General features: G+C 35.8%; 1 protein-coding gene across 1 annotated transcript; it reads right to left on the bottom strand.

Moving 5' to 3' along the window:
* Positions 1-159: 159 nt before the first annotated feature.
* On the bottom strand, positions 160-13,695 carry LOC105052011 (VAMP-like protein YKT61). The gene is made up of 6 exons (XM_010932689.3): positions 13,269-13,695; positions 9,725-9,822; positions 6,462-6,566; positions 5,803-5,868; positions 1,212-1,298; positions 160-617 (listed from the first exon to the last, which is right to left on the bottom strand). The coding sequence occupies exons 1-6, from the start codon at positions 13,480-13,482 to the stop codon at positions 567-569; spliced, it is 621 nt and encodes a 206-aa protein (XP_010930991.1). The 5' UTR covers positions 13,483-13,695; the 3' UTR covers positions 160-566.
* Positions 13,696-14,720: the final 1,025 nt, after the last annotated feature.

Here is a 14,720-nt window from a genome sequence, read left to right as displayed (position 1 = left end):
GAATCGTTAGGGCGACTGAGGCATAAATCTTTAGACTCACTGTTTTCCATGTAGCTAGCAATAAATCTAGAACAACAAGCAACCAAAAAAAAAAAAAAAAAGGGATAAAAATAAACAGAAAAAAAAAAAAAAAAAAAAATCAGCCAACTCGCAGCTCCATTGAGGCGAACGGGACACCTGTAATATTGTACCCGACATTTTTTTTAAATGATTTTACACAGAATCCTTGCTTTTTACAAGAACATTTCATATTCTACTCAAAGAAGTAATACAGCTACTAAAAAGGCAACGAAGATTCATAAGAAAATACATATAGAATTCAAGAACATGGTACATCCAGACATGAGCTACGTTCTCATTGGATGGGAGCTTCTACAGGTCTTTCCATATTTACGTAAAAAGAATAAATTTTTGAAAGAATATTCAAGGCCATAAATTTATCCACAGGCAATTCTATAAATGATATCAGGAATACAACACTCATTTTATCAGGATTTGACTCCCAAGAAATAGATTAGACCCTTCATCAGTCGTAATTTAACAAAATTCGTGGCCTTTCAATGATGTTAAAGGATCGTACAGCACTGGTTAGTTTTCCTGGCTTGCTTGTAGAACATCTGTGGAAGGCAACAAAAAGTAACCATACCATCAGAAAAACACTAAGAGTGTGATTCTTATGTGGATCTTTTGTGCTGTTTGGAACATATTAATGTGTTTATGATAAAGGATGAGTACAAGCACTGAAAGAAAATGTACTGCCTTGCTCTGCAATGCATGTTCCTATAAATTCTATTATGTTGATCAGTAAGCTTTGTGCAAGTACAAGAGTATATAAAATCATTGTGCATCGACGCAACAATGAAATGACAAGGGCTAGACTGACTTGGAGTAAACCTCAAGTGACTGACTTGACATCTGTTTACGCTCAAAACACCCTCACCATCCACCCATACACTCTGTCAAGTTTTCTTCCCACAATTACGGTGTGCATGACGCCATAAATCCTAAGATAATTTTGTGAGGATCACATCAGTGGTGATCAGACAATTGGATGGATATACATCCGGATGACCTGAAGTTTAAGGTAACTTCGAGGCATGTGATCCAAGAAACAGGGAGGCATGGAGCATCCTGTTACCATTAATTCCTGTTTATATCTATAGGCACTTGAATAAAAAAGTACAGAAGCTAGTGCCCATATGCATACATACCTGAGAAGCAGCACTCAAATCTGAACTTTTCTCCACTAAGCTATCCAATTTCTCCCCTCGTGCAAGCACGCTATCAATGGTCTTGTGCTGCATAAATTTCAATGGACCTGAATGAGAACCAATTAACCAGAATGACATAATATGGTCATTATATCCAATGGACATATGAATATCTCAGAGTGGGCTCTCACAAAATGTCAACATCTCTTGTTTTGTTGTGTAATCTCGAATCAAAATAGGGAATGGACGATAAACAACCATTCAACATCCTTCTATACCCCTTGTACATGTAATTGGCGTGCATCCTTCAGTTTTCATATCCATCACAGTAAATTGCCCATTTGTTTAATTAGTCTTCTTTCTCTCTTTAGAGGAACTTTAAAAACGTTTTTAAAAAAAAAACAAAAAACAAAACAAAATTTGCTGCAAGAAAAGCCAGAATCAGAGCAAAAGACAGATGAAAAGTAGCATGGATTTAACCAAAACCAACAAATATCAACACTGCAATTATATGTGACAAATAGGTCTTGGTGCTAACTTTTACATACCACAAACTTAACAAGAGATATTCCAAAGAAAAAAAACTTTGATCACAAAAAACCATTAGCTAACAAGCCTTGGCCATGAGTAATGGCTTCCTACTGTAGCCATCAGGCTTGCAAACTAAAATGAAGTGAGACATATCTAAGAAAGTTCCAGGATATCCAAAACCGAAAAGACAGTGTGTGCTTTTCTCTCTACTCATGCCTACCAGCAAAAATAAAACCGTGCCTTGAAGTTTGAGAACCTTGCTAAACAAACACAAGAAACTTGAATTAACAGGGACAAAGCATGATGTTCTCTTTCTTGAAGCAGTGCCTGGGCCCTGGACAATCAACATCCATAAGGATTTTAAAGATTTTGAGTGAAGAAAATCCTCTCTCTCTCTCTCTCGCACACACACACAGAGACAAAAGGAGAAGGGGGAGTTCGGAAGCAGACAAAAGACAAGAATTCTACGAAGACATGCTGACTGCAAAAGCTTTATTTATTAAAACATTGAGGAGACCATTGTCAATGTAAAGGTGTATGACACCATGGTACTTAGGTGCAGAAGTCAAATATGATGATATCAACAAAAAAAGTTATGAATCAGGATCCTCTCTATATATGGGATTGAACTGGAGAGATCCAGTCTGTGGATTATGGCTGTCCATGTATTGCAGGATGACCATGTAGGGCCCCATGCAACACATGTTCCCTCATACTATGTGGAACCTACTCCATCACGACCATCATGTAATACACAAACAGCCATGATGAGGAGATTGGACCTACCAGGTCCAACCCAAATTGGTGAGGTTCCAAGCTCAAAAACTCAGTGTTGCACTGATGCAACTAATAAGAATCAGACTTGGACGTGTGCCCAAGTGTCTAACTCAACAAGAGTGAAAAAGAGATAATGGGAGATGTAGGATAAACTATAATTTTAACTAAATTATGTTTATACCTTTAAAATTGTTTGTTTAAACATTACAAAGAAGCATTACGAGATAATGTTTGTTAAAGCCTCTCAGTATACATGTCTCTTATTCAAACATCCTAGTTCATTTAAATATATAAGAAAAATAATATTTTGCACCGTTATTGTCAACCACTAAAAAAGAAAAATTAATACTCATCTCTAACATGAAAGTAGAGGCTGAACTTCATTGTTGGAAGAGTTCAACTCTTCACTCATTTTTGAAAGCAGCAACCTAAGAACTTCATAAGTATCCAAGTGCATGATACGAATCTAACTCAGGTACATATCTGACATGAATTTTTGGAGCCAGATGCAAGAGTCCAAGTAACACAAAACTAGGATTCTCTATGAAATGCCCAACAGGAAAACAACCACCTTTTTTTCTCCCAAAAAAAAAAAAAAAAGCCTAGTGCTCATCTGCCATCCAGTCAAATTGTGATCTTATTCTAGAAATCACCTTCAGGTCCTTTGTTTGATGGCAATTAATGATAAGTCCAGTCCCTAGCTCTGTTTCTTTAACTTTTAGTCTCTAGTCATTGTTATGACCACTTCATTTGGCCTATTCCCCACTCCTCCAAGGAGATGTTGTAAAGAGTGTTCTGAAGATGGATTATTTATGGAGGCCTAGATCCCTGAAACTCTTTACAAGATACGTGCTGGAGATATTGATCATGAATGGCTCAGATATCATTTGCCACATATATGACCAAGTCATGAATAACAAACTTTTAAAAGCATCATGTACAAGTGAGCAAGAAAGGGGAATTGGAACACTATGAAGGACCTTCAGATTTATTGAATAGAAACCCCCTCAAAGTTTGGAGAAGGATGACAGAGATGCAACTTGAACTTCTGAGTATTACTACTCCCTATATCTCATCCTTAAATCATCAACAGTAATGAACTAAAATCATTGATGATAACTGCATCCTTTTTCCAAATTTATTTACAGATCATACCAATACATTCACAATCTCGACAAAGGAAGCATTGATACACCAACATAACATTGCCCAAAATCCATCTACCTTAAAGATGGGCTCTGTGAACATTTATATGACTAGATTTAAAATGTCATATAAGGCTTGGGATTTTATTCCAATTAGAGTTTCTTTTTATCTTCTTGTGTATCACAAAAACAGAATCTCTAATGGTCATAACTTGAGATCCAAGCATATCACCATTTTAGCTTTATCATATGATTCTGGGTGAGCATGACAAGTATAAGGCGATGATAGTAGCATATAGACAAAACAAGTCATTGGACCAATTAATCATGTATTAACAGAGTTGTGAGGGATTAAGGCCCAAGTACTCTTTAATGCTTCTCATAAATTTGCTTGTGATTAGATTAACCTAAACTGAATTTAGGTTCTATGGTTTCAAATCACTGTAAATAGTACTAACACAATACTCAAGTGACAAAAGATGACTGAGAAAAATTTCAATTCATATTCTGGTTTTGTTTTCATCAGTCGTGGTGGATTCAGTGCAGGGGATAGATTTTAGTGAAAATTTTCAATTTATCACCATTTGCAAAGAATATTTCTAGTTCATTTAGCTTCTAACTCTTTTCTTTCTTCTTTGGATAGCAGGAAAGACATATTGGCTTAATGATTTGGGCAGTGATGAAAGAGCTGAGTCATAACAAGGAGTCATGACATGGCTGTTTGATCTATTTAAAGGGTTTTCTTCAGTTAACAAGCTGTATAGAAAAGCTTTGCCCAACAAATCACAATTGCAACCTGCTCCTCCATTCCATGAGCCTCTCATTCTAACTTTTTTCAGGCCCCTCCTAATTCCCTTATTTTAACCAAGTGCCTTTCTCAGCTTAAAGCAAAAGAAAATCTGTATTGGTATATATGTGTCCTTCCGTATGCTTCTATTTGTGCTCAAGTGCATCATTGGGACAGCGCATTATTTTTTTGATCAAATAAGGACACCTAACTGGGTATTGTCTTTGAAGAAAACCACCCTACTATAGTTTTTTCATACAAGGATGATATATCAAAGTTTTTTCTTCTAGAATAGCACTTTCTTCTATCACCACTTCAGCATGTACCAAGCCCTTGTACTTAGGGGCCATCTGGATTTCTATAAGGGGAGCTGTATGTAACTCAAGTTGCAGATGTGGACCAGCCTGGTTATTTGGTTGCGGGCAACAATTGCATAATAAATTGAGTTACTCATTCAACTGCAACTGAGGACTGACTTGTGGTAAGTTGATTTGCAGTCAAAATAGCCGTGGGATGAGTTGCAGCCGCTTGAGTAGGTATCTTAATTTTTAAAAAACAATAACTCTCTATTCCATCTCTATCAAAGCCTTGGCACCCCACCTCACATCATCGTCTCCCTCCTCTCCGGTGCCCCATCCCAACCTTACCTCCCATCGAGCTTTTGTTTCGCCTCTCTTCTACAGACTTTGTCTAGAACACCCTCACCTCCATGTACATTGAGTGCTTCAACCAATATCTACTTGCAAGGTGTTTGACAGAAGTTTTATCAAAGACTTCCCTCGTCCCCAAACTTTCTTCCAAACATAAGAAGTGAGCTTGCTTGTAAGCCAACTACTACAACTTGAGTTGTAGCAACTTGAATTCCAGTGCAACTTCGACTACAAAGCTCTAAACAACCTCTTAATACAGAAGTCAAGAAATTGTAATAACATCAGTTTCCTTGGCATCTTTTCATACAAATAGGTCCCCGTTTATGAAGACTCTAGAAGTATTTTTCTAACAGCATCAGCAACTTTTCCCTCAAAAATGAGAATAAAAAGAAACATTAAAAGATGTATAAAGTATAAACTATATTTTATATATGAATGCATTCTCATGAATAAAATTATAAGAATGTGACTAATCATGAACACACAACCCAAGTTATAGTATTCTGGCCAGCAATATTTGTGTCCCATTTATTTCTTTATTCACATACTTCAGGGAATAAGAGCAGAGGAGCAGTTATTTCCTACTTTCTTCCTTACATGGTTAGTCAATAAGAAAATGGCTGCTTCCTTTCCTTCTTGGAAAAAAAATAAAAAAAATACACATCATGCTTTGATCCATGCAGTTCATAATTAATACTTACAAGGATGATTTTGGTTTCATCCAAATCCCTCTGAATTTTCAGCAACTTGTCGGCCTCTGCAGGGTCCTAAGGAAGACACAATGCACATACAGTAAAAACAGTTACATATTATTTAAAAACCTCAATCTTTTAATGTCAAGAAGCAAATTTATCAGAACAATATGTAAGACTCATATTTAACTCATATTTTATGTATGCCGCGCATACAACAGAAATGATTGAAATGAAAGACAAAGATAATCTTGTATAAACCAAGACCACTGATTGGGGTAAATGTAAAAGCTTTCACACTCTTCAGAAGATTGCGGAGGAAATACAGAGGAATAAGTCCCCAAACTTGATAGCAAAGAAAATTCTGTTTCAGCTAAAACCAAAAACTCAGGATCAGGCCACTGTTTTGATAGGAAGTAAAATTTTTCACAAGTTCCAGAAATATGTAAGAGGAAATTTAGAGGCACAAGTCTCAAGTCCCCTATGACATAAAAAAATAAATTAAAAAAATAAAAAATTAACAAGACCCTATTCTCCACCTCCACTAAGGGTACAGGTATTTGGGAGTTCACATAACTGATAAAAACTCTTTTCAGAACGGGTACAGAATTTATTCCAATCTGCAATTGACTACTTGTAAGTGAAAATGTCAAAGAAATGACACAAACCTGAAATTTTGTCAGCGCTTCATTTAAGTACGGCCATGATTGAGCAGCATCTGTCTGTACCGATCTCCATGAATCCCCAAAAGTCTTCTGATATTCATCTAGTACCTAAGTAGCAGTTCCATAACTTCATAAGCCTCATAAAGTTCAAAGTTATTTGCAACAGAGCATTGCAAATCAGATGATCCATATGAAAAATCTTTAGGTAGCCGCATGCAACTACAGATACTGGCAAAGTCCTGCAGGCATAAATAACACAGAGGCACAGAAGCACCTATGCTGGCAGGTGTTAATCCAATAAAAAAAAATCATATTCAAGATATATTGTCTTGTCATTCTTCCACTTTGGGTTTGTCAACGAAAAACTAACAATAAAATTTTCACCACCATGGGCAAAATTTGCAACTTACTGAACCTTTCAAGACGACACGCCAAGCTTATATTGTTTTGTTGTCATATCATAAGAAGAAACTTAAGGACCATCTCTCTCCCCACTCCCCACCCCAACAACGCGCACCACCCCCCCCCCCCCCACGGAGGGGCCCACCCCCGAGTGTGTGTGTTTGTGTTTGTATGTATGTTCATGCATGTGTCTGTGCAGAGGCAGTTCATGAAGCTGAGGTCCCTTCCATGAGAAACAAACTTTGAATCAAAACTTTACTGCACATGACTTCCTACTCTGAAGCAATGCGAAATCCAGTTGGGGCAAGTAAGCTTCATGTTCTACAGTTTCGGCTGTTTTTTCCAAGATCAAAGTTCCAGTCAGAAAACAATGAAAAGTCAGCAAAATTACAAAACAAACAGAGAAAAAGGGAAAGAAGTTAATAATTGTGCCATTTAGGGTATATTGTATCTAAAAGTTGAAACTTTTGGGTGTACAGTCTCAGCATTGTCATGCCTTCCAAAAAAGTTAAAGTTCAGTAAAAAGTAAAGAAACAAAAGTAAAGGTAGTGGAGCATATGATATCAAAATCTACTCAATAGTCAACACTTCTAGAATTTAAATTTAATCTTGCGAAAATGCTTCATAAAGGCTCGATTTATTATCCACGAGAAAGCCTAAATTGGGGAAAATCAAAAAGTAACATCAAGACCCTAAAGTGGGGAAATCAAAAAGTAACATCAAGACAAGTCTTCTAATCTGAGCTATATTCAATAAATCAAGGTTGCCGTAAAAAATTTTAATGTTGATAAGAATTAAGAGAATGAGGATCAATAAACACATTGAGCTGAACTGTGCTTTTGAATCCTTACTAATGGACGACCTTAAATCACAACCATATCAAGGGCAAGCAGCAGTAAACCTTCGACATCACATATACTTTGGTAATCTGTGAAAATATTTCATATTTGGTCAGATAGCACTCCAATTTTCCCTTATCATGACTCACATCTTCAGGCTGGCATTGAAAGGTTGTCTGGATTTAATGTTTCTTAAGAAATATTTAGGTGTGATTGTTAATTTTAAGTCCTTAAGTGGATTGTGGCTGCAAAGAGCATATAATGAGCTTGATCTGGCCAGGGGGAGGGAACAAGAAACTATGCACCGAGGTTGGAATGTGGGAAACAAGACTCAAGCACATGCTCTTCTGCACAATATAAGATTTATGTTTAAAAAGTTAATAAAGCAAAAAGCCACACCACCAGGATTGCATCAATCTCTTAGCAAGATGGTAAGAGGCAGAAGATACAAGATGGGCAAATAGAGAGAAATTTACAGTAAGATATAGGTAATTGTAATAAAAAAAAAAAAAACTGGTTGTAATGATGCAATATATTCCAGTAGCTAGTAGAATGGAAAAATCAAGGTTAAAGATATTGAACACAACTATTAAGATATCAACTGTAGTGTTGTTTCTAGGAAGACCTATCCAGGAAAGAAATGGGGCAGGCAACTGGAGAAGCTAGCAAGGCACAAGTCTCAAACAAAATAGTACTGCATTCTAAATATCAAATAAATTTGCCCACTCAGAGTCCACTTTAATCTGATATTCCATCATGCAGTCAGTTAGAAGCTTTGGTGCTTAGGTGCACAGCTAGCCTGCAAAAAATTCCTCCTATTCCTACTGAAGGTGTGTTAACTGCTGAAATGTCAAGCAGCATAATTGCAAAATAAGTGCCTAAATAACCAGCATACATATTAATCAAATTGACAGAATAATCAAATGGAACTAATGCTGAAGCAAGCATAGATCCACAACTTGCTCTGATTGCTAAGAACTTAAGAGGATACATAAATGCACCGCATTCTTTAATTGAAATTTACATTCCTCATAGAAAATTCTTCCTCCTTTCCTCCTTCCACCCTAAATGTACGTATGTGACTTCATTCTTTGTTCACTTCAGCATGGATAAATTCAAACCACAACACAAACAATCTTCATTCTTTCCGCGGTAACTTTCACCAATGTTCTGCATCCTCCCTTGATAGAAGAAAATAAAACAAATTGCAGTGAGTGTGGATCAAACATCATCCTCCCTCCCCCTCCGAAAATTTTCACTCATACACTTACTAAATATAAGAGGGTTGATATCAAGCTGACAATGAGTTGTAAAATTTGATTAATCCTTCCATGAAGCCTCCTCAACTTTGAGTTGCACTTGACAGTGGACCCCAAATTTGTTGAGATAAGGCTTGCTTAATGACAGATTAATCACTATAATCCTTTTTTAAGGTTTTTAGCTGTTCCGAGATATATGATAACAATATATTCATTATGCTTCAAGATAACTTGTCTCGATTGAATGGCATAGGAAGTGTTATATCACCTATAATCTTTAACACCAAGATGCTGGTAGGGAGATCGTGCTCCAGGAAGCCTACCCATGGCCACATATTCAATTGAGAAGTACACATTTTTCACTTTATAAATCCTTTATAATTTCTACCATGATCAACAAAAAAATATATGCTATATCGGGCTCAGATCACCAAGAATAGAAAACTTATTAAGAATATCTCCATACAGAAAACTCAATTTAAGTATAGTCGATCAAACTGAAATGAAGAATCACAAATCTGAAAACTAACATAAAACTAATAAAACCAAAAGTACAAAAAAGAATTAAAAGGAAGGTGAAAGTAATACCATTACCATCAAATGCTACAGTTTCAACATAATCCAAAAACAATTTTGCAACTAAAATTTTACCAGTTCCAGCTAATCAATATTATTCCTGAAGTAATCTATTGCAAAGCTAAAATTTCACCATTTCCCGATAACAAAACAGATATAGATACAGTGAGTAAGAGCATCAGGTATTTACCGTGTTGAGGAGAGAAAATGCACTTCGCACAGGATAATGATCATCCATAAATGCCAATGCACATAGACCATTTCTGTTGTAAGAATGCACCTTATACTCTACAAGGAAAGTCAAACAAAAGCAATTTTAAAATAATCCCTCAACTGTGGTTAGCAATTTTACAAGTCTGCCAATGTCATCCCCCACAAAAATCCAGTAAAGCTTACAGAATTCATATGTTAATCTCAAATGCTTGAAAACTCAACAAATACAAAAACCAAACATTTGAAAAAAATTAAATATCATTCAACCTTTTTTGGATTCCTCAATTGTAAAATTAGAACTCGAGGGGCCAATTTGGATGATTAGGCCAAAAATACCATGGGATTCGTGGGTCAGGCTAGTGCAACTAGGAAATATCAGCTTGGGCTAAACTTATATTCCCAAATACCTAGGAACCTTGAAGTGGCCGGCCTGAATCCTAAAAGGAGGAAGAAAAAAAAAGAGGAAGACATGATAAGTGGTCTATATAACTATTCACATCATAACATTCAATCCATGTCAACACCCTTAATTTTTAAGAGACATTCTCAAGTATTCCATTAAGCTAAGTATAAAATCATGGAAAATGCTTATAGGTCTACAGTGAAATGTGTTAAAAATATCTGTTAGAGCAAACTAGATCTTCAAAAAATTTAACATGACCTGGCACGGACAAGTACACAACCTAATACATGAGTTACTAAAGCTCATTCACTAATTCAGACCTGAAAACCTGAGCCAAGAACCATCTCTACCTAATAAAGCACAGATCGTCCACAAACCACACACTTCAAATAAAGTTACAAACATAAGTGATGGAGATCCAAGCTCATGCCATGTTGCATCACAGTGCTGTGACTTAAATATTTTATTAGATTTAGTTTAGTTATCTTTTTCTATATCTTTTATTTTCTGGTTAAAATTTGGTTTTAATGGATTGTTTTGGATTCTAGGGTTGATATGAAAATAGAGATGAATTAGGGTTTCTGTTTTGTTATAAAAAGGGACTCTTAGGGTTTGATGTGCTCAGACTTTATGCAGATTATGAATGAAATAATGGAGTCTTCAGTTTGCCTTACTCTTGCAGTGTGATACTGCAATAAAAGTGTGGGCTTTCAAACCCTAGGTGGGATTCAGAGCAAGTCCGGTATTATCTTTTCCCTTCCCTTTACCTTCAGTTTTTTCTGTGTTTAATGACATAGAGACTTCTTTGGTCTTGCTCCCTTATCTCTTATTCATCTCTTAATGATCTGTCTTTTGAGTTCACTTCATTATATTTTGATCATATAAACTTCTGATTTTCTTTCAGAATATTCCAGCAAGCACTTGATTTCAGATATTTAATTGCATAAACCCTTAAAATCTAAATTTAAGCTCTATAATCCTAAATCCATTATCTGGTCTCTTCAAAAATATTATCTTTCTAGTTCAGTTTTATTGAAAACTCAGATCTGCAATTGAAATTCCAGCACCTTTTAGGTTTCAATCATATCCTAAACCCTTCTAGATCCCCTTCCCTCGAATGTCCTACATCAATAAATACCAAGCCTTGTCCCAGCTATTTGGATTACCCTCATGAATTGTCATTTGCCAACTTTTGTTTACATTATAATGCAAAAAAAGGTTATGGGCAACAAGTCTCTGCCCCTTATCTTTTCAAGTCTGGTCACATAATTCATCTCACCCTAGTGACTTCTCAAGCACCAATTCCTTCAATGTCTTCTCTTTCTTTGTTTTTAATCACATCTTGCTTATGATAGACACACTCTATTTCATTCTTTAAAGAAATAAGAAAAGAAAGAAAAAAAACCATAATGAAGTGTATGTATCAAACCAACTTCAAAGTTCAAGTGTTAAACCAACATTGGTTGGTGGGATCATGTACGTCCATCAAATCCACTCTTCTCTTGAATGAAACACAAGCACAAGTGCCTGAAACCAGTGCTTATAATTGTAATAGGTAACTTTGGTGTTATGGTAAGCATTTTCTAAACCCTTTCTTACAACTTCTATAGGTGCTAATTTATGTTTTTGCTTCCTCTTTCTACACCCTTAAGGTTTTCTTCCATGAGTCCACTATTGCATTTAACCTTTTACTCATTAATCAAGACGATAATATTTACAAAACATATGCATGAAAGCACATTTTCTCAGACATTAGCAATATTTCATCTCTGGCTGGTCCAAAGAAAAATTTGATACCGAAGACAGACCTATTTTGAGTTGGGATGCACTTCTCTCTCCATAACAACTGATGCTTGTCATCATGGATACCTTTCTTTCTTAATACCTACCAATTACCTTCTATTAGGATTTCAAATTTCAGCTTCCTTTTAGACCAGATATCAACATAACATTGCCCCCTTGACATTTTTCACACTTCAGCTTTTAGGTTCAACTCCCCCTTGGTAATTAATTCATCCTTTTTAAAATCCAGAAACCTATATCCAAATAGCATTCTTTTTTTGCATAACTTCCTTCTATAGAGAATGTAGGAGTTGCACAAATTGAAGAAAAATGATAGAGAACACAACAAGATCCAAAAGGAGGCTCCAATAAAGAGAGGTGGTTTAATGTATGTATGAAATGTATGAAAGATGTAGGATGCTACATGGATAGAGATTGCAAGAAAAGATATGGGAAATTTATTGGTGAAATCTCCCATTCCTTGATTATAATTGCAGGCCAGAACACATTCACGTCACAATCAAGATAAGAAATCTATGACCCAAAAGGATCATGATCTTATATCAGAAATTCCTTTCATAATTCCAACTTAACATTCATATGGTCCTTGATCGCAATAAGTTCTTACTACTGATAAAGATAATATGCCTAGAGGAACATCCTTAACAACAGTTAAAGTCAGGGCTTAGAACTGACCCTCAATAAATGCCTACTGCCGCAAGCAAGTAACTAGTTTGTATTATTCCCTCACAATACATGCATTCAATGCCACCAACATACACTTTTAGTATGCATGTTTCCATATATCCATGTAAAACGTCATTCTTACTGTCCATCGTTTACATCATCCCAAGTCACACGCACCACTGGAAACAACAGAATTTCCACCAACCTCACTTTGCTTTTTCAGTGAATAATGGCATTGATCAGACATAGCTAATTGATGAAGCACATCTTAAGCCGTATCTTCCACCTAATCATGGTAGCGGCCAACTTTTTGGGGGAAACGGCATCAGCCAATGAAAAGAAGGGGAAAAGAACAGAAAAGCAAGGCCCATAAAATTACATCAACTTTGGAGAAGAGAGGAGCTATACGTGTTCAAGATTCAGCTCTACATCAATAGGAAACCGTGGATCAGCAGAATAATTTTTGAAAAAAAAAAAAAAAAAAATACAAGATCCTCGTTCCTCAGCACGACCTTGCAAGATTTAGACAAGAATAAACTGCGGCAGCAATTCGAAACAGATATAAGAACAGAATTACATGTGCTTTAGATAACAATCTAACAAGAACGAAATCCTAGTAGAGGGGGAGAAAGAGATCTAGAGAGAAAACCTTCATGTTGGACGGACTGACGCTGGCCGGGGGGCGTCCTCTTGGCGACGGTGCGGCCGACGAAGAGAATGAACTCCTTGGCGGCGGCCCGTTGGAAGTAGCCGAAATGACTCACATCGGAGGCGTTGGCCAGCACCACTGGATCCGACGGCCCCGAGGAGGAGTCGCCACCGGAGATGGCGCATCGGAGGACGAGCAGGGCGGTAATCTTCATTGGCGTCGACGGATCGGAGGCGGTAACCTCTCCGGTCTCGTCGGAGCGACGAGAGAGCGAGAGCTGTTACCGGGAACTTGGGGGGAAAAATACGCACTGTGCTTCTTATCTGATTTCGTCGGTGGCGTTGAGGAATTTGGGGGATTTGGTATCTTCAGAGTGGTGCGCTACGGCGCTGTATCGAACCGTTTCGTGGATCATTCGAACGACGGTTTTATGAAATCACTTCCAGACGTACAATAATTGCGACGAGGCTTTGCTAAACAGGGTCATTCACATGTTAGCAAGTGAAAGAACAATGTGTGCTAATTCTCTCGTTCCAACTATTCGTTGCTGTGTCCATGACCTTGATGTTGGTCGGTAACAACTAACAATTAGTATGATAATGTACACGCACGTAGAACTATGGACATACCGAAGAAACTAGCATTCAATCCCCATGTTGTGGGGGTGGTTTAATTGATATCAATAATAATAATATTTTTTTATGACATGAAATAATAAAATCATACCTCGTTTTGTCAAAAAAAGCTTGAGATGGTGGTTAGATTGAAATAATCTTCTAATCTTAAAAAATAAAATTTGACATGTGACATTGCGAAAGATTATCCTATAATCTCATGTATCAATATGAAATGACATTCTTAATACCCGTATGTCGTTTTACTATTATTATATAAATTGATAGATTTTTTTATCATATTATTTATATTTATATTTTTTATTTTAAAAAATATAAAAAATAAAATTTGACACAATATTATGAGAAATTATCTTATAATTTTATGTATCAACAACAGAATGCCACCTCTAATACCCGTATATTGTTTTACTATTATTATATAATTATATAGATATTATATAGATTTTTATTTTTTTATTATACTATTTATATTTATATTTTTTTATTTTAAAAATATATAAAAAATAAAAAAATAAAACTTAATATGTGGTGTTGTAAGAGATTATTCTATAATCTTATGTGTCAATGTGGAATGCCACTCCTAATACCTGTGTATCACTTTATTATTATTATGTAAATTATATAGATAGATTTTTTTATCATATTGATTATACTTTTATTTCTTATTTAAAAAATATAAAAAATAAATACAAAATACCACCTTTAATATCCATATATCTCTTTGCTATTATTATACGAATTTTTTTATCATACTATTTATATTTATATTTTTTATTTTAAAAAAATATAAAAAATAAAATTTGATACGTGACGT

The sequence above is a fragment of the Elaeis guineensis genome, chromosome 9, assembly GCF_000442705.2.
Source record: "Elaeis guineensis isolate ETL-2024a chromosome 9, EG11, whole genome shotgun sequence".
Classification (NCBI taxonomy): Eukaryota; Viridiplantae; Streptophyta; class Magnoliopsida; order Arecales; family Arecaceae; genus Elaeis; species Elaeis guineensis.
This window is presented reverse-complemented; position numbering and strand designations above follow the sequence as displayed.